The following is a 24,868-nucleotide window of genomic DNA, read 5'->3' as shown; positions in this document are numbered from 1 at the left end:
AAATGCAACTGTTCGTTAAAAAAAAGATGCTTTAAAGTTCTCGAATGTAAATACAAAAATCCTAACGGGCCTATTTCATTGTTCTCTGATAATCAAAAAAAAGAATTGTTGTTCACTATGACCTTGTCCTGACGCTGCAATCCAGACGTGTTCTGCCTCAGTCTGACATCTAAACTACCAGATTATGCAGCCCTGTCTGACTTTAAAGAGACAACACAACATGACAGGTGTTCTGTTTGTGGCGACTGACCTCAACAAATGAAAGCAGATTCTGTTGAGAGCAAAGTGTGGTCTCTGTTATTTCAAATTTTAACAAGCCAAATCATATTTATTCTTGTTTTTTATCTGGAAAAAGATCTTAAAAGGAGGAGAAAACGGACAGAGGAGGATTAGGTTGTTATTAGGGCAACCAAATACCCGCAATTATCTAAAACACCAATAATTATTCTCAGAGACACGCGCTCTCTGCTGACAGACTCAGCAGCGCGCACACACACACACACACACACACACACACACACACACACACACACACACACACACACACACACAGGTTTAGAACACCTCATCTTTATTCTGTGGTGTCTTTCCCCCTCCAGCACCCTCCGTTCCCTCTGATACAACAATCAGGTGACACACGGACGTGCTTTTCCCAAACTGTTGTCACAAGGGGGCGACGACAAGCAAGTCATGTGAAGGAAACAGACTTGCTCTAACAATGGTGCCGCTGGAAGCGTCGTGATCTGGCAAATTACAGTGTCCACAAAGAAAAGCGATTACCGGCAGCCGTCTGCTGTGACTCTGCCATTTCAAACAGCCTCACGACTCCTCCTGGCAGTCGTCACTGAGGGAAACAGCACCACGTTTCATTTCATGTTTCATGTCACCTTTGAGGGTGGAAAAGTGTGACAACTGTGGCATCCTGCATGGAGAGTCCCCCTTAAAGACACTCAACACTTGGTGTCAAAACGTAAGTGTTTCTCTACATCATTAAAGCAGATATAATCCATATTTGTTTTTTATAGTAACAATGGATGCCGTGACAACTTGTGTGACTGCTGCAAAGCTCTGAACCCACAGATGATTAGAGTTCCTCTCAGCGCTCCGGAGTCTTTCAGCCTCTTTCACTTCACAGCTGCCCAGCACCAAACAAAACACAGACAAAGTTAAGAACTGACTTCAAATTGTCTGACAAAAATCTTGGCGTCTGTGGTGAAGAAAAAATATCTTGGTCATTTTATAACAGAACACATGACCGATAATGAGGACATTTCTAGGCAATGTCGTATGATTTATGCACAAGCAAACAGTCTCTCACGCAAGTTTGGTCTGTGTACAGATGGAGTGATGGACCACACTTGTGGTCAAACTACAAAAAAAAGAGCTTACAGAGACTTGAAGTAGCTTATAATGACGCCAACAGAGTCAACGCTTTCCAAACTGTTTTAAAAAATCTCATGTATAAATTCATTTGTCGACCTAATGACTCTGAAAATGAGAGCATGGTTGTTTTAACCAACATAAGGTTTAGTAGCACACGCTACCAGTCCCAGCTGTGGCGACATTGGTGCAGCTGTCTCTTTGTAAGGCATTGCTAGGCCTATGTACTTTTACTGTTTGTGTATGTCATTTGATGTATTTGTCTCTCTGGACCCCGAGTCTGAAATAAAGTCTATCTATCTAACTAACTAGCGGGCGGACACAGCGGAGCATTTAGCGTCTAAAGAGACAGATATTTCCCTTCTGAGTTAGTGGAGACCAAAATACAGATGCTTAAGAGGGAGAGAGGCTTGCGTATGACAGGTCGCTAGAGGCACGTCTCCACGTGAATGATGATGTGCTCCATATCTGCTGGATGCCACTTCAAACCAGTGGGAAAAGCAAAAGAAAGAAAAAAAGAAATGACCACAATTCTGTGTTCATGTGGTAGCCCAGAGTAGGAAACCGAGACCTTTGATAACACTCACAAATATCTTCATTTAACCAATTTCAATTTGTATTGCATACTTACATACTTTTGCAGTTGGTTTCTGGGTGCTCGATATGGATGAGATGCTGTAAATCAAATTAAACTTCACTCCAACACCACCGTCAATGGGCCATTTCAGTTTCAAACAGATCAGAATGCAGAAAAAAAAGGTCACTGCGCAGATTCAATATTTCCACCATCAGACCGAACTGAAGTATAGCAACATGTCTCTGTCATGACTGAAGCTTCGAGGTAAGGGGAACTAGCTTGCGGATGGAGATGTAACTGGACGTATCAGAGGTCGTTTTCCTTTCAGTACAAGCCTCTAACTCATGATAAAGGGATGGCAGATGTTGACACTTCTGCTGCTCTTCATTGGGCAAATTGGAGGAAAATGTTTCGGTGCAAGGCAAATAGGAAAACCACCCGAGACGACTAAATGTGACTTAAATGTTTCAAATATCAAACTGTTGGAGAAATTTATCATACCGTTCTATTAGTTATAACTTGTATTGCTTAAAACCTGCAGAGATGCAGACGAGGCCAACCAGACTAATTTAAAAGCTAATAAGAAATGATCTCATATCAAAAGTATTTTAGCATTTCTTTCTTTCTTTCTTGCTGTAGTGTCATCCTGATCTCACCACCTAACCCTCTTCCCACCAGAAGGCTGGAACCTGGCCTTGATGGGTGCATCGGCAGACAGAGGAGGACGACATCTGCCAAGGGGGGTGTGAAGGGAGAGGAGACGAGATAATGTGCAAATATACTCTGTTTTGTCTATTCATTGTTGTTAGACCTCTAAACCATCCGTGTGGAAAGAGCTCTATCCATTCAGCTGAATTATTATTAGTGTCTGTTCAATAAATATGTTTTTTATATTTAAGAGTTTTCTCATCTCGGTTATTTGTCACAGGGAGGTAAAAACCCTTTTTTTTCTTTTTTTTAAAATCTATAAATCAGTGTTTTCTTGTGGTGGAAGGCAGGGACAAATCCTGCTCACTGACTCACCTCATTTGTGTTACACCTGCGATGAGCCGTCTCACACATTCAGCCTGATGATGACCTAGTTATCCCAGCCTCTCCCACAGCAAGACCAGGGAAGGACCTGCGAGGGTAGCTCAGAGACTGATGGTGGGGGGTGGAGAGCGATCATCCATGCCCTCCAAGGGTTGGGCTGTGTCCCGCTGCTTGCTCTCATCTCTCCGTTCAACCGGTTAGCTTCAGCACTCACACACCACTGTGTATTTTTCATGGAAAAGCACAGCAGACTTTGAATGACTTCCATAATTTGCAGCTTTATCTTAGACTGACGTCAGCTCCCCCTTTGTGTATTTAAAGCTCTCTTATTTTCCATCACGCAGCCGAGTGTCATTTAATGAAAAGCTGGGGGGGGGCGGGGATGTTGTTTGGTGGCGGTGTCATTATGTACCACTTAAGTGCAGAAGGACGTACAAATAGACATGTCAGTGTGCTTCTCCTGTTTCCTGGGTGCGATGTGATGGAGAGGAGGAAGCGTATTAGACAGAAAAAGAGCTTTTTCCTACATGTAGAAATATAAAATTGGAAAATGATATAGAGGATATGCAGCGCCTATAAAATATATTTCACCCCACTTGGACTTTTTCATGTTTGGTTTATACTATCAACGTACATTTTGTGACACTTTTTTTTTTCATAGACCGAAAAAGTGAAAGCAGATGCAAAATGATCAAAATTTGTTTCAAGTACAGAATTCAAAGTACTTGTTTGCATAAGTATCAACCCATTATCAAGCCAGTATTTAGTGGATGCACTTTGGCAGCAGTCGTCTGTGTGGAAAGGTCTCTCATAACTTTTTAATATTTGGACACTACGATTCTCCCCATTCGTCTCGGTAACAACTGCTCAAGCTTTGACTGGTTGCATTGACGTAGTGAGAGAAAAGCCTTTTTCCAAGTCCAGTCACAACTTATCAATTGGACTGAGATCTGGACCCCCAGGGACGTCAGCATGTTGTCAAGCCATCGCTATAGCTTTGGCTTTATGCTCAGGCTCACTGTCCTGCAGGATTTACATTTAATTAGTTTGCATGGTTTAACTTGGGATAAAAATGAATTGCTCAATAATATATTCACCCAGATGACTTATACCAGCAATGCCATGCTTTTCTGTGAAATGATGTTAGCTATAGTTATGCGATCCATCAGACTTTAATACACACCTACACCTAGTCTCAGTTTAACAGCAGCTCCTACTGGTGAGAATAGCTCATTACAGTCAGGTCAAAGCATCACTTCAATGGAAATATGAATTTCATGAAGCCAGCATTTACTCAAAAGTTGAACAATTTCGGGATTATTCACGATGGGAACTTTTCTATGGGATTAACATGAATGTGTGTGAAGTAACGGGAACATAGTGGGAATCTGCTCAGGCTGTGTTTACAGTTACATGGTGATGGAAACTAACCATTCGCTTGTCAATTAGCCCACATTGTGAAATGTGGCGAGTTAGCTAGCAAGGTAAGGAATGGGGAAAAGTACTTCGGAAATGTTGACAATGTGGGCTGTGTGCAAACTTTAGGTTTAAATTTAACAACAAATTATTTTTAAAAGGTTTCACAATACAAAATTAATGGAAATTGATGAATTAAAACAACTCAGTTAGCATGCCCCATCAAGCTACAGCCCACATAACTATCTCTATTTATAGTCACTGCAGTAATACAATCAAAACATACCTGAAATCATGTAGCCCTTTGGGTCAGACGTCATGTGGGCTGCACATGTGAAGGGAGAATCAGAGGGTTGGAATCTTACTACCAGTCACTGGGGTTCAGGCAAATCATCTGTACATGATGGAGAGAGCGTGCTGCTGAACAACGCACGTTACAAACGAGTGAGACGGTCCTACTATTCAAATTTAGACAAAATAAAAACACTTCCACATCTAAATTAAAAGAAATTCAAGAGACATTTTTCTAAGTACATTGATCATTTATTCTCATATAAATACATATAAAATACAATATAAACAATTCACTTCACATCATTTCTTAGCCTAACAACTATTGGTATAACAAGGGATCTGACAAGGAACTGAAAAAAAAAAGTTCACCCCCCCTATGCAGTGCACAACTTTAAATCTTAAGCGTTAACTTAGATTTGCACCTGAATTTAAAAAAAAAAAAAAAAAAAAAAGTGGGGAACTCTTTCCACATCAAGCTCCATCCTGTGCCCTGAAGTCTCCAAAAAAGGAGCAGAGTGTTACATTCACTTTTCAGATTAAGATCATCATAACTGATATAAAACTACTCCAGACCTCAGTCTAAAAGGCACTTCTCGACTCCGGCCACCCGAAGACCTCGTTAGCCACAGAAGTTCAACACATGTATCAAAATACTTTTTTTTTTTTTTCCTTTTTTAAAAAGCAGGCAAGTAAGGCTGCTCATGTCTTTTTTCTGGGTGGCCAATAGTGAATCCATGTAACTGTGCATATATACAATGCACGTAATACAGTGTTATTTTTGCAATAAGGACGTAGTAAAACTAGCTCAAGCTCTGCATCCTACAAGAACCCAAAGGTCGTCAGCCTTCCTCTCTGGCATCTCTGTCACATCATAGCTTCATCGGAGAATACCTTGATTCTGCTATATAAAGATAGCTCTTTTCACTGAATGTCTGTACCATCAGCAGCAGTTGTGACTCAACCATAGAGAAGTGGGTGTGCATACGTCATAGAAACAGAGGGAAAAAACACAAAAAAACACCATGTTCTGCATGCATGTAACCATTTGATGACGACAACCTGAACAGGACATGTGTAGCCTGAATACCATTTTAAAAAAAAAATAATAATAATTGACAGAAGAGTCAAAGTAATCTTTTTTTTGGCCAGGTGAAATAACAAAACGTTCAGTGCGCAACTTTAAAAACCTTTAACTGAGATTCCTAAAAAAAAAAAAAAAAAAAAAAAAAAAAAAGTTCTTAGAAGTAAGATCAAGTCACAGAAGTTAAATCTCAGCATTAGAAGCTTTTTTTTGAGGAAGTCCAGTTTGACTGTATAGCCGTGGGTCCCACAGTCTTACCATAGGTGAAGCCCTATAGTCAGTGTGAATAGTGGAGTTGACTTTTTTTGAAATATTTTAAAACCATACTGTAGTAGAAAGGAGGGATATTTGGGTACTTCCATAGCAGAACTTGGGCTTTACCTTCATTGTAAACAAACACAAAAAACAAGATAAAACCCTTCAGCTTGAGTCGATAAACCTCTTAAATATAGCTTTGGTCAAAAAGCAAAGATTGTCTTTTGCAGTTGCAAGTAGAAAACCAATCAGAAAATACAGTCCAAAATAATTGGAGTGCATCTCAGATGCATTTTGCTTACATGAACGGGGGCAACCCCCCCCTCCCCCAAAACACCCTCTGACGAGCAGAGACCTGCGTCACTCTTCTTTGTCATGACTGGCATTTCCATTCATAAGCCCGTTGCTGTGGTGTTCCCATTTCTGATTCTGCAGTACTTTAGGCAGCCTCTTGCCCTTGGTGTAGGCGTGGTACCAGAAGTTGAGGAAGAGGAACAGGAAAATCAGGCCGTATGCACCGATGATGTAGACGAAGATGGGGAACTGGTAGGAGCAGTCCTTTAGGAAGAAATACTGGGAGATGTGGCTGGTCACTACCGCAAACTGGATCTGGGGGGGGGGGGGGGGGCGACATGGAAAGAAACTTGGTTCTGCTGTCACACATGAACACTTTTGAGATCACAAGATACACAAAAAAGAAAAACATAACATACCAGCTGAATGGTAGTCAGGTGCTTCTTCCACCACAGGTACTTCTGATATTTGGGGCCCAAAGCAGTCAGGCCGTAGTAGGTGTACATGATGACATGGACGATACAGTTAAGCAGGGCGTGAAATGTCCCCATGCCGCCTGAAAACAGGAAGTGTATCAAGGAGAATGTCCGAAATGTCAAATGAATGCAAGGTCCTAAACTATAGCTTGAACATCTAAAAAAATAAAAATAAAATAAAGATTCCTACCTGCAGAAAAACGAACGCCAAACCACCAGGTGAAGGGCATGATCGAGTGATGGTAGACATGAAGAAATGTCACCTGGCTGTTCTTCTTCCTCAGCACAAAGAAGATCTGAAAAGGGGAAAAGAAATGATAAATACACAGAGAGTCTAGTTCAACACAATACATAAGGAAACATATTCAACAGACAGTGCCAAATGGCAGCGAGCGAGTCACTCACCGTATCCAACATCTCAATGAACTTTGAGAAGTAGTAGAGCCAGCATGTTGCCGCCATCTAGAGGAGACAGTAAGGAATATTTTAACCCTGGTTCTTAAAAACAAATAAAAACAGCTCTTATACTACATGCTCAGTGCTACATTCAATCAGTTGCATCCCAATCTGTAAAGGAGAGGCTTACCCTCACACCCTGCGGCGAATCAGAGAAGTCGACCGGGTCACAGCGGAAAGAGTATCCGGTTCCCCATCCTGACATCACAAACTGAAGAAAAACAAAAACGTGTGTGGTTACTAACAAGTAACTGGCTATGAAAAATAAAGTCATAATAACTTTACCTTTAAAAACTTTGTAGTTTAATTCCTCTCAAAATCTTTGAATCTAGAAATATTGCTTATGACTGCAATACATTAAAGCTACAGCATGTCGATGTAGCATTTCACATAAAGATTAGGGGAAAAAAAAGGTGTGGTTGGAATACTGATAAAATTAAGACTGTCTCATGTTGAAGTTGCACAGCATGTGCACTAGACAATGCATGAAAAGAAAAACACCTGCAGATCTGGTTTGACCTCAAAGTCAAGATTAAAAAAAAAAAGTCCATGAACAACAGCGTTACACAAGACTGCTGGCATGAGACTGATGATAGATAGACAGACAGCATGTGTCACATCTCTTCTTCCTGAACAATGAGTCCAACAACACAGGAAGTACTGACTGACTCTACTATGAGGATTTCAGCAGCTCAGATTTCATGTCAACAAACTGCAGCAAGAGACGACGTGACTCACCTCATAGCACATGTAGAGCGAGAGCGCCACCACGCCGAAGTTGTAGACTATGAGGATTCCTTTGAGGTCGAAGGGTTTGCGGTTCTCCATCAGCCGAGGCCCCAGCGATTGGACAAAGTAGATGTACGCTGCGATGACGAGGGTTTGGGGGACCGGGGACGACATGAGGAACCAGCTCGCTGTCCGTCTGTCTGCAGCACAAGAGCGTCGACAGGTTTGAGAGATCAACAAGGTTCAGGCGCGGAGGATTTAAGTAGCAAAAAAACAGAACCATGAAGGCATCTCCGTTTAAAGATTTACCTGCATTTTGGATGAACTCTTCATAAATGAGTGCGGCAGAGGACTTCATATTATCGAATTCCATTTTCAGACGAGACGCTTGGAATTTACCTAAAAAAAGCGCAAAAGACAAACGTTAGGACTGTCTCACTGGTTACTAAGGCCTAGCAGGCCCTCCACTTTCATTATGAACTTCTAACAGGAAGTAAGAATCCCGAGAACCTGCTGCACCGACAGCACACAGTTTCCTCCACATGCAACCGGTTTTTCCATTTCACAATGGAATTTTTCCATCTGAATCTGTAGTGCCACGGCTGTAGGACAGGACTGTATAGGGGCAAAAAAAAAAAAAAAAAGGCCACTTCTTGACCATCTGAAGCAGACAAAGCCAAGAGTGTACGAGGAGTACAATGAGTAGCAGTCAGTGTCTGTTTTCAGACAACGAACAACAGACGGATGAGCATTTATTCCAGACACGTGTACGCATGGATAATGTACATAAAATAGTAATAATAGTTGAGGGTTTTTAAGGACGTGTGTCGTCACAAAACTATACTGCCTCGGCTGTCTTCATGAAGAGGACATTAGGTTTCTCTATGGGAAATGCTTTACAGCAGTTAGCAGAGAGAGAGGCAGGCAGACATTTGGCGATGCTGTACATTATACAATTGACAAGAAAATTGTAAAAATTGCTTTTAGAATTTACACACTATGCAAATGCTGTCAGAATGGCAGAACGCTCAAACTGGCACCATTTTCAAAATTGAAAGTAAGTGGGATGAAGTGAACCCAGCATCAGTCTGAAGCTACCAATCCTAACCCAAACAGTAATGGTTCATGAGTTTAAACGGCACCCATGTGTGACAGTGAGCAGACATGGGTGGTGTCTGGCACAGTTAAAGGGTCGCTATACGATCCCAACAACTGGCTTGACTGGTTTGTGAAACGCGTCTGGGAAAAAAAAAAAAAAAAAAAAGAAAAAGAAAAAAAAAAAGGGAAACTTGACACGATAACTTCATCTCAGGGGCTTCACTTAGACAAACCGGAATCGAAACGAAATGTCATCAACTCAACATACCTGTTGGATTCTTTTTTTAGTTTCTAGAACAACATTGTGCCATTTGTGAATAGATGGAAATTAATAAAAAAATATCACCCCTAGTCTGCCAACCTGTGCACATATTACCCTACGTGACTGGTTTTCAAGGTGTGTCTACCTGAATGCAACGGGAATTTGAACAGGGTTTAAGTCAATGGGTGAACGGTTAAAAAAAAAAAAAAGAAAAGAAAAAAAAAAAAAAAGGCATGGCTATCTCGAGTTTGCACACTAAGACACGGCAAGCATTGACACGCCAAATAAGGTCATAGAGATCCTTATGTAAAAGGATGATACGCCCATGGCATACGCTCATTGTGTACCTTCAATGTCTACAACGTTAACTCACACATTTCACAAAACATTAAAAAAAATAAGTTGTTATTTTTTAAATCCACGTTTGGGTGATTTTGGTAACTAAAGCAGACTTATTGATGTGGTGAAGATACAGGATATTAAAAAAAAACAACAACCCTACAGCCATATAAACAAAATACACATTAAAGTTAATTATATTGTGTGTAGAAGCTATTAAAGTTAAGGCTCGTGCCCAGACTCTAATGTTCAGTTAGTGCACCATTTAAAAATAAAAAATAAAAAAAGGCATCAAAATGATTTAAAATAGATATTCTTGGACAATGTCAGAGATTTCCACACCAGTACCGCTTCAAAATCTCAACAAGTGGCTTTAGTTGAAGAGGACCAGGTGACGCAATAATTGAAAAACGGGTCCAGCAGCTACCGTGCGACCCACCACGACAGGAAATGATTCCGTAATCACGGGCACGCTTTGGCATCGACGTTGTTGTCAGAGTTTAATCGGGTAGTTTTCAGTGGGATCGTTTCATCACTTTACTCGGAGTCAGTTAGGGAAGAAAAGAAACATCACTTACAAAGCTTTAGCTGCAGCTGCCAGCTGAAGGAAATCCTTGTGGTCTGTCAAAATTGTTTATATCCAAACTCCCGGCTCACCTGTCGCTGCCCTACAGGTGTGACTCCTGCTCTGTTCACGCGCTGGCACGGCGAGCTCTTCTTATGGGAGCCACCGGAGGGCGTGGTCTGCTCTCCGGCTCTCCGGCGCTCCAGCCACGCTCCCGCGGTCTCTGATTGGCCGACTGGTGGACTAACGTTTCTAGTTCATTCTTGAGCGATGCCTCATCGACAGCTATGTCGACATTTAGTCATAGTACAGGATATATCCACCTTAATTGGTTTCAGTACACACAAAAAGGGGATCATCCGCTTTCACCACAACCTCCCTAAAACCAGTAAGGTTACAACAGGTAGGTGACAGACGCACGGTGGCATTCCCAGCGCCTTTATTGGAAGACATACAAGATCAAAACGTGTACAGTCAAGACATTTCAGGTAATTTGGTGAAATAGAGCGGACTGACACGTTATGTGATGATAGAGACAGAAACAGTATCTTGGATACAAGTAGTGCTTTTTCATAATTTAAAATCCCTGGACTGAGATGCACAGGAGTCACCGTCGATCACAAAGGATAACAAAGTTGATGCGTTTTTTTTGTCACTAGTGGCTGTATATTTGTGGAGGGGTCGGTATTAAAGCTAATTCGGGTTCAAGGTGTCCTCATGGTAACCAAGGCAATATGTAAATCTATGAGGAGGGTGGGTCAGAGAGAAAGGTTTCACTATCACTCCAGGTACTTTCAGCAAGCACAACTTGTAAAAAAATGCAAGACAGTGTGTTTCCTGAAGGCCCGGATACTTTCGTCTCTCTTCTCACTCTGCATACCAAGGAGCACGTTGGCTTTACATACAAATAAAAAAAAAAAAACCAGAAAAACAATTCTATATAAAAATGTACAAAAACACATATTATTCATTACATTGTGCATGTATAAAGTCGTGCAATTATTCACACAACTCCTTGTCATTTTAAGGCCTTCATCTTTGTCTGCTGTGACGAAACGAGAGACATTTCCCTAAAACCCATAAACATCTCCACAGGTGTCCCCGGACCATAATCAACCTGTCACTTATTCAAACGTTTGAAGCGTGCTCATTTGCATGGTCAGACCACTTTGTCCGCACATACAAAACATCACAGCATTAATCTTCATCGCTGCTCCATGCGTCCTGAAAGGCAGGGTTCACCGTCGGCCGGTCTGCAGCAGCCTGTAAACGAATCGAGACATTCAGCTCAATACCATATAATATTTAATAAAAAAAAAAAAAAAAAAGATCCTCGTCCTCAAAAAGATCCAGTCTAAAAACACAATGAGTACGACAACTACGGTTTATCTGATGAATGTACAAACTAGTTTGATGTGAACTACTATGAGTGTAGAAACAGCATGACACAGAGCGGTGACTGGTGTCCTCAGTATGTGCTGAGACAGCTTATCTAGGATCTCATTTCTCCCATGAAGACAAAATAACACTCCTGCTGAGATTGTTGTCAACAACATGATGACATAAAACACTTGTTACATCTGTGGCGTTTCAGATTGATTCCACCATTATTCCTGATGTCTTTTCCATATCCGTGTTTCCCCGGTTATTGGGGCTTGTACCTGATTTGCACTTTTTGACTCTTCCTCCACATCTGAGGCACGGAGGGCAGGAATCCACGCCAGGATATTACAGTCTTTACCTCCGCTATACAGCTCCTGCGCACACACACACACACACACACACACACACACACACACACACACACACACACACACACCGCAGAACGAGGACAGCTCAGGTTCTGACACACAGGTTCACACATTGTTACAGGAAACAAAAGAGGCGCTGTCGTTGCAGCATAACCGTCACCTTAAAGCACTTCCAAACAATGACATCAGCACCGCGGGGGGAACGCCAGCGTTGACAAGGCATCACGGCCACCGAGAGTCAAAATAAACGAAGGAGCTCAGAACTGTGTCAACGGAAGTGAAACCGTGGGACACAGTCTCTGTGCAGTGTGAGTGATCGGAGGCACTGCACCAGACAAGAGGTCTCCATTAGAAAGTGAGACCCATTTTCGGGACTAGATCTCCCCTCCTGGTACTCTGCAGAGTGACAAGCTGCCTGAACCGCATTCCTATGTTACACATTCACCGGATGTTGACATCAGCTAATAAGGAGGGCGGTGGTTGGACGTCCCTCTACATTTGTGATGATTATGTAAAACTAACTGTGCCTAATGCTTAAAAGGATTACCACCGACACTGAAGTAGAAACAGAAACTTCAAGCGCCGCCATATTTGGTTGATATTTCAGGACACTTGAGTAGAAATACAGAACTGAACAAGCACATAGATACACTTGGAAAATAATCAACGGCTTTATGTCGTCGGTTTGGATTACACAGGAAGAAGAATATGATGAAGATGAAAACAACGCGGAAACAAATACTGGTTTTAGTCAGATATTAGTGTTGTAGTGTCAATATGTGGCCAATTGTACGGCGTGCTTCCATTGTGAAATCAGCAGTAGCATAAAACCATGAATATATATATAAATTTCCCAAATATTGACAGCTCTTTCATCGCCTTTATCTTTATCTTAGCATTTTTATCATTAACATATTTCATCCCATTTTGCACTTAAAATCTCGCGACGCTGAACCTCTTGTCGCTTGTTGCATTACATCCATTTCTGAAAGTAACTTTTAACATCGCGTCCTTGTTCCACCGACGGTGTCATCCTTCATTCCTGAAACAGCAACAGGCACAAGCAGAGTATTGTACGTACAGATAAGGGTGAAACTAAACCAACACCCGATAAAGGCGACAGGCATTCTGTTTGTGCAGTCAAACCATCACCACTTGGCTTATGAACACAACGCAGTCGACGCTCAGGCCGAGAGCACGGACTTGGGTCGCACAAAAAAGGGGGATGACCGGTATTTGCATTTATAGTAGCTCAGTACAGCCGAGGGAACGTTGACATAACCATGTATTAGGGGGGGGGAAGAGAGGCTCATTTGAGGCTGCCATGGTGATTGCAAATTTCTAATAGCCTTTACACCGCAGCAGTTGAAGAGATAAAATAAAAAGGACAGAGGGAAAAACTGAGCTGAATTGTCAAAACACACACAAGAGAGCAGCTAGACCTGACCGGCAGAGCAAACAGGACTAGATGGAAACACAAACAAAGAAACAAAGACAGCCGTGTAGCTATAGATATGGGGGGGGGGGGGGGTGCTGCGTCTCACCTGGTAGTCCGGGTGGAACTCGCAGCAGTCCACGTTGTTGAAGTGACCCCTGAGCATGGCGACCAGCTCTCCCGTATGGAGGGCGTACGCGGCCACCGAGCTCTCGCACGGCACAAACACCAACTCCGGGCTGCAGCCGCGCGACACTGTGAACTGCAGCTTTTTACGACTCTCGTTGGACACCTTCCCGTAATTCACCTGAGGGACAAACAGTGGAGACACACACGGTTCAGAGGAAGTGTGTGTGTGTGTGTGTGTGTGTGTGTGTGTGTGTGTGTGTGTGTGTGTGTGTGTGTGTGTGTGTGTGTGTGTGTGTGTGTGTGTGTGTAAGCCGGAATAGAAACTACAAGGGCGGTTTTCTGGAGGAATATGAAGCTTTTCCAGTTTGAAACTATATTTAGTGAACAACATCAAAACAACTGCTTATCTCTACAGGTGTAACTGTTTTTTTTGTTTTGTTATCAACTTGTTTATCGAGTTTGTCACATAAACAGTGTTGTGCACAAGGAACCACAGACGAGGATTTAGGCACAGACAAACTATATACACATCACCATTGAGGAAAAAATAAATAATAGATAATTAAATTGGAAATTCCAGGACGTTTTCCAGACACTTAGCCACCATAGACCAGAGATTAGATGTAGAGGCAGTCCCAGTTAAACATGGCGGTATGTAGCAACAGCTCGGATCATCTGTGAGCTTCACTTTGAAGCGTCTGTATGGTGAATGAGCTGATGTGCTGGGTGTTTTGATGAGATATGTTTCCAATTGAGCTCAAGGCCCTGTCCCTCAAAGTCACGGTTCCAGGCTTCAACCCCCCCCAGAGTCTTGTCCCTTTTAGAGATTAAATCATTGTAACTGGTGGACACCAATCCAGCACAGGATGCCCGAGGATAAACCCAAGTGCTTAGAGGATGAGCGGTTTAAAAAGGAGAATCCCACGGAACCCTGTGGGCGCGGATTTCTGCTCTCAGGTAGAGGAACCAAAGAACCCCAGATAGAGAACAGCACTCCTTAAGCTTCTGGAATGAACGTAATCCTTTTCTATCGTACAGATGTTGAAGGCTATGGACTCCCCCCAGAGGCCCGGCTATCGTTGAAACATGAACCAGAATTTTGCAACAAATTGTAATATGCTCATATGAGAAATAAATAAAATATATATATATATATATATATATATATATATATATATATATATATATTATATGGAAAAGTCTTCGCTCCAGGTCACCTCAGCTCCAGGTCACCTCAGCTTCTGGCAGGAGGCTCCTTCGCTTACCAGCTCAGCGCTGTCCGGATTAGGTTGACTCAGGCGAAGTGTCCATCGAGATGTCTGCGGGGTGTTGAGCGTGCAGACCGGGCGTATGTAGCCGTAAACGGTCAGGGTCGCGGGATATCTCCGAAACGGACGCAGCCATAGATGTTAGCGCGCGACCCTTCCACGGATGTGTGGGCACCGGAGGAGCTCGGACTCCGTTGAGAATGTTCTCGGTGTCCTGATATCGAAGTAGTCGGAAGAGCAGCGTCCGGTGGGGGGGGGGGGGGGGGGGGGGGTGATGAGTGGTCATTTCCTGGGAGGTTTAAACGCGGTGAGCCCGTTGAATTAATCATGTTTACCTCACGGACAACTTCCCTTTCTTGGTCAACCGGTCCTCTTGTCTCTTGTGATGCTAACAAGACGTTCCTCCTGAGACGCCGTATTCCTCGTTGCTCTTCATCCCGACATGTCGTAGGGACACTTAGATGTAGGGGCGCAAGATATTTTGATCATTTGTCAAACTACGCGAGCATCACGTCCACGCAGCCCCCCTCGCATTTTATTGAAGACTTTTAACGCTTCTTATAATAGAGAATAAAACTGATTTTAAAAGTGGGAAAAATGCAGTCTTGTAAATGAACACAAGTTAGTTCCGTTTTACCCACAAACACGCACGTGAGTCCTTGAGGTCTAACAAATATGTTTGCAAAGATGATTTAAAAAAAAAAAAAAAATTTCAAATCCTGTATTGTTTACACCTTATTTACTAGAGTGCAGTCTTCTTCTATACTGTCACCAGTACTGTAGATCAGTGGGATAGTGAGAAACCATTGGCAGGATGCGCGTGCACTTATGCATCCTCAGGCACAATAATGAGATAAACTTAAAAACAGCTTCATAGCACTACTAGAGGTCAAAAACTCTGCAGGATTCCTTTAATTTCCCACCAGAAGACCAGCACAGCTAGACCTCCTCATTTAAACTGAAACCTTTCAGGGTATTTAAAAACCATTTAAGCCCCTTTTTCAGATGAGACATTTAAGACTTTTCCAGGACTTGCAGAGACCCTGAAATCAAGACAAAAAGCAACAGACTACTTCATCCTGATGGTGCAGAATTACGTGAAACAGGTTGGAATTCTATAACGCATTCCTTTTACGCCCCCGTAACATGCAGCAGACATTCTGGCTGCTCACCTACTATCCAAACTCTGATCTTTGTCTGAAAGTCGTGCCCCTTACGTTACTACAAGTCTTGCGCTACAGCCTGAAGATGGAAACGTATCGACGATGGCGACGGAAAACAGCAACAGGACGCGGCAGAGCGGATAATTAGAACAGTGTGAGAGTAAGTAGTAGGACACACAGCCTCCTTAGCTTTAGGGTGAGGTTATGTTTCTGTGGTGGGAGGGGTTGGATATACAAATTGTGAATTATTTTATGTAAACCCAAGGATATGAAGCAACGTTTCTTAAACACTGGCTGAAGCTCCTGTCCTGAAGGGCTGCGGTGCAAACAAGTTTGATTGTTAACCAAATATTAATTTCACTTGTTTACATGGTAATACCACCAGAGAATATCAAACCGTTGATTTAAGAAAAAACATTTTTTTAAACCAAATTCAAGAAATTGTTTGGTCAAAGAATTGAACATCGCCTCCAGTAGCAGCTTGTTTTGACACACTTATGAGACAGAAGTTGCTCTCAAATTCGCCGCAGCACGAAGACGGCTCCGGTTCGACTATAAAATGTTCAAGAGTGATGGATGACAAGAAGCAGCGTAAATCACATCGCAGCCACTGGAGGGATGTGCGTTAGCGTTACGGACATGGTGGCTCCTGTCCTGGTAAGAACTTGTGCAGCAGCATTCTGTATTCGCTGCAGAGACGGCAGGTACATCCATCTGACACAACAAAAAAATGTAAACTACACACATATAGTGTTTGGAAGACGCTAACGAGTTAGTCTTCTGGCTCCTGGCCTGCGCATGCACCGTACATATCGGGTAGCAACACCTCGAATCATATCTTTCACAAATCAACCTTTTCTCATGTGATGCAGTTCTTCTTAGTAGCTTTTCTAAATATCTGGCTATTGACAGTCACAAAGATCTACCCAACATATGGTGTGTTGTGATCAACAAGCTCATGGGAACATCCTGAACCAGGGATGAGTGGTACCATAAATTAAAGAGAGGTGTCAAAAGAATAGACGGCTGGACTCAACCTGTATTTTAGAAACTGCCGGTGACAACACCCTGAACTGTTCTTGGAAGCCGCAACTACATAATCTAAAGTGTTAATCCAGGTACGTTAAAAAAAAAAAAGGGGACAAAGCATTTAATCTCTCACACAGATCTTACCAGCGTGTTTTCCCCGGTAGCACTATTCCACAGTCGCATCCGGTCATCGGTCCCCGTGGTGAGGAGGTAGAGGCCATCGGCAGTGAAGCACAGGCCGTTCACTCTGCCGTTATGAGCCGTGTTCACTGGTGGGATATCAAGACCCGGCGTTGCATATTTATTCCACATACTCATTCGTGTTTTGCTGGCATGCTTTGAGCGTAATTGTTGTTAGAATCCCTTTGACTTCTGTTATAACACAGAAAGATAAGCTGAGCTAATTGCAAACTGGTTTCCTCTTGACAGTGACCCTTTGTCCTCAAACAGGGCCTCAGGCAGGAAGAAAAAAAAAAAAAAAAAAAAAAAAAAGTGTAAGAATGTTGACCTCTCCTTCAGAGAGACACACTCAGTTTAACCGGAATAACGTGAAGTTATTAGAAATCTAAGCGAAGGGAAAGCTGTTGCTGTATAACGGACCAAACTTTCTCCTACAACCGGCTTTGAAATGTATCATTAGAAGCATCAGTCACCAGGAAGATGAATTCTAGATCAATGTGTGCCCCCCACAGTCCCTTCAGTTTTGGGCTAATATGCACCTCAGCTCCTATTCTATGTGTGCAGCAAATCTGTGCAGCACCACTATAAGGTATATGCCAGATCTTCGGGTTGCTAAAAGGACATATTGGACAGTGACTGGCAGATAGATATGGTTGAAGGAGGGGGAAAATGTATGACGGGACGATGCACTGCATCAGCATACAAACAAAACCCCAAAATTGTCCACTCCAGAAGTTAAACCCAGGAGGCTGTCTGACAATGACTTCTGTCCTAATGCCTGTTATTTTCCTTCCTCTAGATAAAGCCTGAAGCCTTCTGCCAAGAGCCCTGCCCACTGCATGAATGAGGAAAAAGACACGGGAAAAGCGAGAGAGGAGAGGTAGAACAGTACCTGCCTCAGAGGCGCCTTTTGATTTGTCTCCGTTGTGCTGATCCAGCGTGAAGAGACAACCAGAGGCCCGACGCACATCCCACACTTTCACTTTGCTGTCTGCACTTCGAAGGAAAATGAGGGAATTAGTTTTGTTTCACATCTCCCGCTAAACGCAGGAATTTATGGGCGCAACACAAGCTCAAACATACACACCAGTGTTTGTTTTTAAAAAGGTCAGCTTTCTGTTGGGCACACGCTGCTCCATAATAGAATATCGTACACGTCTCTGCGTGTCTCTCGGTGCCAGTTGTTTTCAAAAAAATCACTTACAGTCCACGAGGACAGCAGCACACTGATCCCAATAGGCTAATTAGCAGGTCTAATGTAGCATAAAACAGGTGGGGACTGTATCCACCATATGCTATACTGACGGGGCTACTACAGTTCCCCAGCGCTGCCATCTATCCGCCAGCGATGCGGTGGCATCGGACTTGACTCGGGGCTGCAATCGGGCCAGATGGGCCGGCGCCGAGGTGACAAGAGCTGCTGGGAAACGCAGCGCGGTGGGGAGTGCCCGATACCTGACATTACTCCTCGATGTGCTGGCTGTGACAGTCAACTGAGCCTACCTGGCAGTGGCTAAGATGTGCTCGTATCTGGGGGACCACCGCACAGACAGGACCTCTGCTCTGTGACCTGAAGGAGGAAAGTTATTGTTTATCTGTGCGAGTACAACTGAAAACAGGAAAAAGTAAGTGTGTGGATTTGTGGTCACTAACCCTGAAGAACGTGAATCCGTGACCCGGACTTCAGGTCACACAGCTGGATCTTCGGTTCTTTGGTGCCGACTGAAAACACAAGAGACAAAAAAAAGACGGTTGATGGAGGAGATTCAAAAAGGTTTGTTTTTGTTTTAAACACACATAAAAATAAATTTAAAAAAGTAACCTTTAAAGCGGAAGATTCCATTAAATCATAGTTTTGATATCCTACTTATCAATACCGTCAAAGTTTACAGATGGTGATAAATGTGTGTGTATAATCTGTTACAAGGTGTAAGGCAGAGGTGCTTTAGAAAGGTAAAACCAGGAGTACCAGATCCTCACAGATATGGTGTGGTTAAAATAAAAACTCACTGATACGAGCCTCTGATAACCATGAGCTAACACACCCATCAACACGTGGGAGGAGGGGAAGCTAACAAATGAAATTTAACAAAACAAAGAAGATGATTGGGATGTCATTCAAATCTAAACAGCCAAAATAGCTTTTGTTTTTAAAGACACGTATTCCCTTAAAAATGTCTCTTAGATTGAATAGAAGACTTCAAAGATGTCTACAACTTGTTCCCACAGGGAAGGAACACATTGAGTGGAAAAAAGAAAAACAGTCACTGTGATTGTCTCCGGTTTGAAAACAGGTGTGTCAAAGAAACTGTGTGTGTATGCACATTAATGATGCACATACTCAGCAGGCACGAGAAACCCGTTGGTCCTGCTTGACGACGTGGTGAGGTGGCAACTAGATTCTTACAATTTTTCACCCTAGAAATTTTTTTTTTTCCTGGATGGGAATCCATGTGTAACCAGCTTCTGGCCCACTTCTGTCCCCTACAGGTACGTGGGGGTGAAAACTGGGGTACGTTGTAGGGGCGGTGTGTGCGGGGGGGGGGGGGGGGGGGCGCATGCAGTGCTTTGCTTGGAGAGACAAACTGATGACTAATGACGTTGCTGGCTTAGGTTCAATGCTTCTTAGCGCACGAAATGCCAACAGGTACCCCACGCATTCCACGAGTTCTTCGTCTTTGGCATCAGCTGTGGCTGCATTGTCTCACACACCTGCGATGAGACTGTGCTTCCTGGCGATGGGGGACAGGTGGTGGCTGTAGACGTTGCCCTCAAACTCAAAGACTTCAGCGGGCTGAAGAATGACAAAGTGAGAAAAAGACACGGTCAGCTTTCCGTGCGTTTAGCGCTATGTTCGCTGGAAGAGAATCTTAAATTTGATGGTAAAATATACGTCCGTGACCTTAAATAAAGCCCTCGGGCCTCAAAGTTTAAGTGTAGGATTCACCACAGCGCAGCGAAGACGTTCAGAGAATGGATTAGGCAAAGAATAAAACAGAGGGAGGGTACCGCGGCTCAGAGCTCATCCGAGCAGCAGCGGTGGTTACAATGCAAATTCTTCAGCAAATATAAAAAGCCTCTCTGTGCCCCATCTGTCAGTGTGTGCCAGCACTGGCCAATGACACACACACACACACACACACACACACACACACACACACACACAGAGGAGGCACTGTTTGCATAAAAATACCACACACACACATTGACTATGTGCACATCAATGCTATGCATACACTAATGTGCAAATACAAAACCACGATAAATAATTGAATAGGCATGAGTGTGTGTGTGTGTGTGTGTGTGTGTGTGTGTGTGTGTGTGTGTGGGACAGAGAAGCACAGAGACTAATACGAATGAAAGGTCGGTGGTTCTTTTCTGTCCCTTCCCTGACCTTTTGAGGTAATCGTGGTGCCGGTGTAACTCTAGCCCGGCTCAGGGCCATATGGCACTATGTGACTCAGGAGGGTAGAAAGCATGAAGCAGAGAATAAGAGAAGAGCAGGGAGGAAACAGTGAAAGGATAAAACAGAGAGAGGCGGTGGAGATGGAAGAAAACAAGCATCAGCTAGTTACTTAATAAGCTAATCTCAAATATGCACTGAGTTAAAAGTTCATTGGCACATCCGTATAAGTTTATATGTTGAGTCAGCGCTATTATCAGTTTATGCAGCTTGTACTGAAAGTGTTTCTAAATGTAAACTTATACACTGCACACGGGGGGGGGGGGGGGGGGGGGGGGGGGGGGGACTAATTGTACAGGTGCACTTAATGAACTGGTAACTCAACGGATGGAACATGTCACATGGAGTTACTGAGACAATGGGGGACATTCCTCACCTTCAGTGTCTCAGTGTCCCAGACTTTCATGGTCTTGTCAAAGGAGCTGGAGACAAACATGCCCGTGTCGTAAGGATACCACTGGACCGTCTCTACGCTGAACTTGTGGACATACCGATTCGACCTAAATTTAAAAAAAAGAATAAAATGTGACCAGATTAATACAAAACTTTATAGACACAGACCCACCCACACCCTCACCTACCAAGTATGCTCAAACCACAAAAATGCAATAGCTTACACATTAAAGTAGTGTAAATGAATCTGACCTGTGCGGATGATGAAGCTATATTCACATTTGCAAACCATGATGCTACATTCTCCTGCAGCCTTGCACAGCCATGTAGGTGCATGCTTTCACAACAGATGTTTCACAGAGCAACAGTAAACACATTCTGATATCACAGCTCAACCTCAGGGGCCTGTTGTTCGAAACCAAGATAAGGGATTAAGCCGGGATATGTTGGTTATTCTGGCTGAATTTAGCCTGCAGTCGGTTGTTCGAAAGCTGGATAACTTTATCCTGGTCAAGTTACCATGGTGATTTATTCTCTGCAGCTAGCCTGCTCCAGACCAGGCTAAATGCCAAGCTTAGTTGATTCTGTTGTCTTATCTTTGGAGTCAGCGGCTGCGCTGATCAGAAATGAATGTGTTTTATAGTCATTCCATGTTCTGATGAAGGCTACGCATTGGCCTCGTTTTTAAACAAACAAAAAGGAGGCTAAATTATTATTTTAAAAAAAGAAATAAAACAAAACATGATCAAATTAAAAAAATAAATAAAGTTAGCCTATTACGATAGTTCTTTTTCATAATTGGGGCCTATTCGTGTGTTCGTCATTGTAAATAAACACCCTTCATATTGTTTGCCAGCTCAAATCTGATTTTATTGCAGTCATTACAGTAATTAGAAATGGCTGCACTTGCAAAGGTGCTTGCAATTATTTACACTACTCATTTAATCAGTCTGTCTCCAAACTTCAAGACAGCAGCGGTGCTTCATTTTATGAGAGGTGTGTCACCTTACGTCAGCATTCAGATCCGCTGTTCATTGGAGGAAAGTGTCCACACCTGTCGTCTCATCAGTGAATCTGTGATCGATCTCTGTGGTCTACTGAAGAAAGCCGTGGCCGCGCACTTACTCAAATTAGTTAGACCTGGCTTGACAAAGCCGCCCCTCCTCAGCCTGGCTCGGCGTTCGAACAACCAATTAAGCCAGGATGAACTTATGAGACTTTGTCCAACCTGGCTTTCCCACTTATCCTGGATGTCTTTATTCTACTTTCGAACAACAGGCCTCAGGTCACATCAGAATCAGAGCGTACACAATAATATCTAGTCGCATTGTTCTGCTCACATTGCCATTCAGAATGACTGACATGAGTAACAAAGAAGATAAGAAACATTCTGATTCACGCCCTCTCATTTAAAAGCGTGTTGATTTAAGGACACGGCTGTGAATGACCTAAAATGACACGGTAGTGCGAGAACTCGATGCAGTGCTGCCCTCCAGTGGACAGAACGGGTAAACAGCGTCACGCTCACCTGCCCACTGTGCACACTGTCTTGCAGGCGTACTGTAGTTTCCCACTGTAGTTCTCCAGGTCATAGATGACGATCACTCCGTCGGATCCACCAGACAACATGCTAAACAACGAGAAGGTTGACTTCACAGATCGCATTGCTGCTCTTCCTCCAACACAGGAGGAACCAGTGCCAGTAGTTCTCTCTGAAGACTTCAGGTATGTGGATTAATTACATCCACACATGTCATTTCCCCAGGCTTCCTGTAGCCAAAGCCTAAATGCCATTCGCCCCCACTGTACCGACCTCTCATCACAAACGTGTGTCCAGGATCGGGGATGTAATTAATAAATCAGAGACGGTAAATTTCGACTAGGGTTGTAAAAGTATGAGATTTTCACAATTCGATATCCATATCAGAAAATATCACCGTTTCACCGCTATTATTAATAGTGTTGTTAATGTTACTATAATTAACATTATTGTTAGTAATATTGTTATTATTAATAAAATAATAATCATCAGTTACAACAACCCTTAAAAGAATGAGAAAAGAATTATAATAATAAACAGACTTATTAATCTGATAAAAAACAGCATGTAACTGTAATATGTTGATTTACATGTTAGCAGCACTATAGCATTTTAAATGAACTACTAAATAAAAAACAACATCAGATGTGAGCTTATAAAGAATGTATTATGAATTAGTACCATTATTAACATATACTGTAGGTGCCCGACAGACTGTTTGTACCTTTAACTCACACACACACACACACACACACACACACACACACACACACACACACACACACACACTCAGTTTCTTCAATACAGTAGATAATGAAATGTACGCTGTGTGATAACCGTCAGTATTGATAGTGCAGTATACTGTGTTAACCGTAAGTGTACTTACTATCTGCCTTCTATTACTTCAATGTCGATGGTGTTGATGCCGTTTCCATGGATTCTGTCCACCTCTCTGTCAGGATTCAACGTGAGACTCAGGACCCTTTGAAGATAAAGGAAGAAGAAGAGATGAGCATCACTGGACCATCCATTAATACATAGCAGACGTCAAAGCTCTAGTGCAATATAGTAGAAAAGAGACAACACATGTGTTACTAATTACATAACATAATGAAACCATTGAAACTATTATAAACATTAGCTAGTAAAAGTTTCTCAAATCTTAATACATGTCAACTTTTCTCTTTCTTTATCTTTTGTCATTGTAACAATTTCATACAGTCTCAAATTAGACTCCATGCTGAAATGTTACGTTTAAGAGCTCTATGAGAAGTTATCTTAAGTGTGAACATGTCCCCGAGACAGCAGTCTATTCATTTTCCCTTCCGGTTGAGATACAACAACACATATTCTCCCTCACCTCCTCGTTGACTCTGCACGTCTCAGTCGCAGAGGGTCGTCCAGACCAGCCCGCCTTGCTGTCAGAAACCCCAACATTGCCTTAACTTAAAAGAGAAACCGATCTTGACTTTTAAAGCAAGACCAGGATTCAATCTATGAAACCGTTCGCTAACGTTAACCTAACTGTTAGCTCAAAGGCTAGCATGTTAACGACACCAAAGTGCGTTTTTAAGCCAAAATAAAATTCTGCGCGCCCAAGTCATTTTTGTATCCACAGCTCCGTAGTTGAAATTAGGGCGCTATTAGTTGAACATGTATTGCTTATTTCCCATTTATTCAACTAGTTTCGCAGCAGCTCAATACAAAGGGCCGCCATGTTGGAACGTAATCGCTAATTCTATGACAAATGCGATGATTGGCTGGTCGAGTATAGCCGTCCAATCACAACACTGTTTATTCATTCTCCACCCCAGCACGTGACATCTTGCATAAACAACCCGGTGAGAGGGCAGACAGCTAACAGGGGACACCAAACAAACACATCCCGAATAACTTTCGGGTTAATGCCGTGAAGATGAGCAGGATCGCTGGAGTTCTGCGGCGTACGTTTGGAATAGTGCGCGAGCACGTTGGGACAGATACCTCGGGGAATAAATATTACGTAATCCCACAACAGAAGACATGGACAGGTAAATTAAGCCTAGTTGTGCTAACAATTAGCCAGCCGTGGATTGATTTCAGTTACAATATTGATGCCTGCAGAGAAATTAAGATTAAGAAAAAGCAGCTGTAATACTTAATTTAGCCTTTTTCTGTCCAAGACCCTTGTTGTTTTCACCATGACAAACGTAGCTTTTGTTAACCGGTGTGTTTTATATCGCTTAGTGTGGATACTGTACTCTGATTATAGAATATTGATATT

General features: G+C 42.8%; 2 protein-coding genes and 1 long non-coding RNA gene across 3 annotated transcripts; 1 reads left to right on the top strand and 2 right to left on the bottom strand.

Annotated features, from left to right (window-relative positions):
• The first annotated feature begins 732 nt into the window (after positions 1 to 732).
• Positions 733 to 2,855, top strand: LOC137867577 (uncharacterized). The gene is made up of 2 exons (XR_011102182.1): positions 733 to 970; positions 2,597 to 2,855. It is a non-coding gene; the product is annotated as an uncharacterized lncRNA (long non-coding RNA).
• A 2,092-nt stretch (positions 2,856 to 4,947) lies between these two features.
• elovl7a (ELOVL fatty acid elongase 7a) lies at positions 4,948 to 10,380 on the bottom strand. Its single transcript, XM_068703249.1, has 8 exons — positions 10,268 to 10,380; positions 8,300 to 8,389; positions 8,000 to 8,190; positions 7,392 to 7,472; positions 7,211 to 7,267; positions 6,996 to 7,101; positions 6,749 to 6,885; positions 4,948 to 6,644 (listed from the first exon to the last, which is right to left on the bottom strand). Exons 2-8 carry the CDS (start codon positions 8,361 to 8,363, stop codon positions 6,396 to 6,398), a joined length of 885 nt encoding a protein of 294 aa, XP_068559350.1. The 5' UTR covers positions 8,364 to 8,389; positions 10,268 to 10,380; the 3' UTR covers positions 4,948 to 6,395.
• A 296-nt stretch (positions 10,381 to 10,676) lies between these two features.
• Positions 10,677 to 24,327, bottom strand: ercc8 (excision repair cross-complementation group 8). Its single transcript, XM_068703248.1, has 12 exons — positions 23,966 to 24,327; positions 23,492 to 23,587; positions 22,594 to 22,695; positions 21,049 to 21,172; positions 19,922 to 20,003; positions 18,863 to 18,931; positions 18,713 to 18,779; positions 18,102 to 18,205; positions 17,174 to 17,298; positions 13,550 to 13,747; positions 11,916 to 12,011; positions 10,677 to 11,517 (listed from the first exon to the last, which is right to left on the bottom strand). The coding sequence occupies exons 1-12, from the start codon at positions 24,040 to 24,042 to the stop codon at positions 11,452 to 11,454; spliced, it is 1,206 nt and encodes a 401-aa protein (XP_068559349.1). The 5' UTR covers positions 24,043 to 24,327; the 3' UTR covers positions 10,677 to 11,451.
• Positions 24,328 to 24,868: the final 541 nt, after the last annotated feature.

This window comes from Cebidichthys violaceus, unplaced genomic scaffold (assembly GCF_023349555.1).
Source record: "Cebidichthys violaceus isolate CVI_PGR_0920_01 unplaced genomic scaffold, fCebVio1.0.p SCAF_9, whole genome shotgun sequence".
Lineage (NCBI taxonomy): Eukaryota > Metazoa > Chordata > Actinopteri > Perciformes > Stichaeidae > Cebidichthys > Cebidichthys violaceus.
Note: the sequence above shows the minus strand (reverse complement) of the source record. Positions and strands in the feature narration are given on the sequence as shown.

Coding starts and splice junctions, on each gene's coding strand:
- ercc8 (XM_068703248.1), bottom strand. CDS start 24,042: ATGTTGGGGTTTCTGACAGCAAGGCGGGCTGGTCTGGACGACCCTCTG. Junction 22,696..23,491: donor GAAGTAATAGAAGGCAGATA/GTAAGTACACTT, acceptor CTCGTTGTTTAG/CATGTTGTCTGGTGGATCCG. Junction 13,748..17,173: donor CTACCGGGGAAAACACGCTG/GTAAGATCTGTG, acceptor TTTGTCCCTCAG/GTGAATTACGGGAAGGTGTC.
- elovl7a (XM_068703249.1), bottom strand. CDS start 8,363: ATGGAATTCGATAATATGAAGTCCTCTGCCGCACTCATTTATGAAGAG. Junction 8,191..8,299: donor AGAGTTCATCCAAAATGCAG/GTAAATCTTTAA, acceptor CTTGTGCTGCAG/ACAGACGGACAGCGAGCTGG. Junction 6,645..6,748: donor ACCTGACTACCATTCAGCTG/GTATGTTATGTT, acceptor CCCCCCCCCCAG/ATCCAGTTTGCGGTAGTGAC.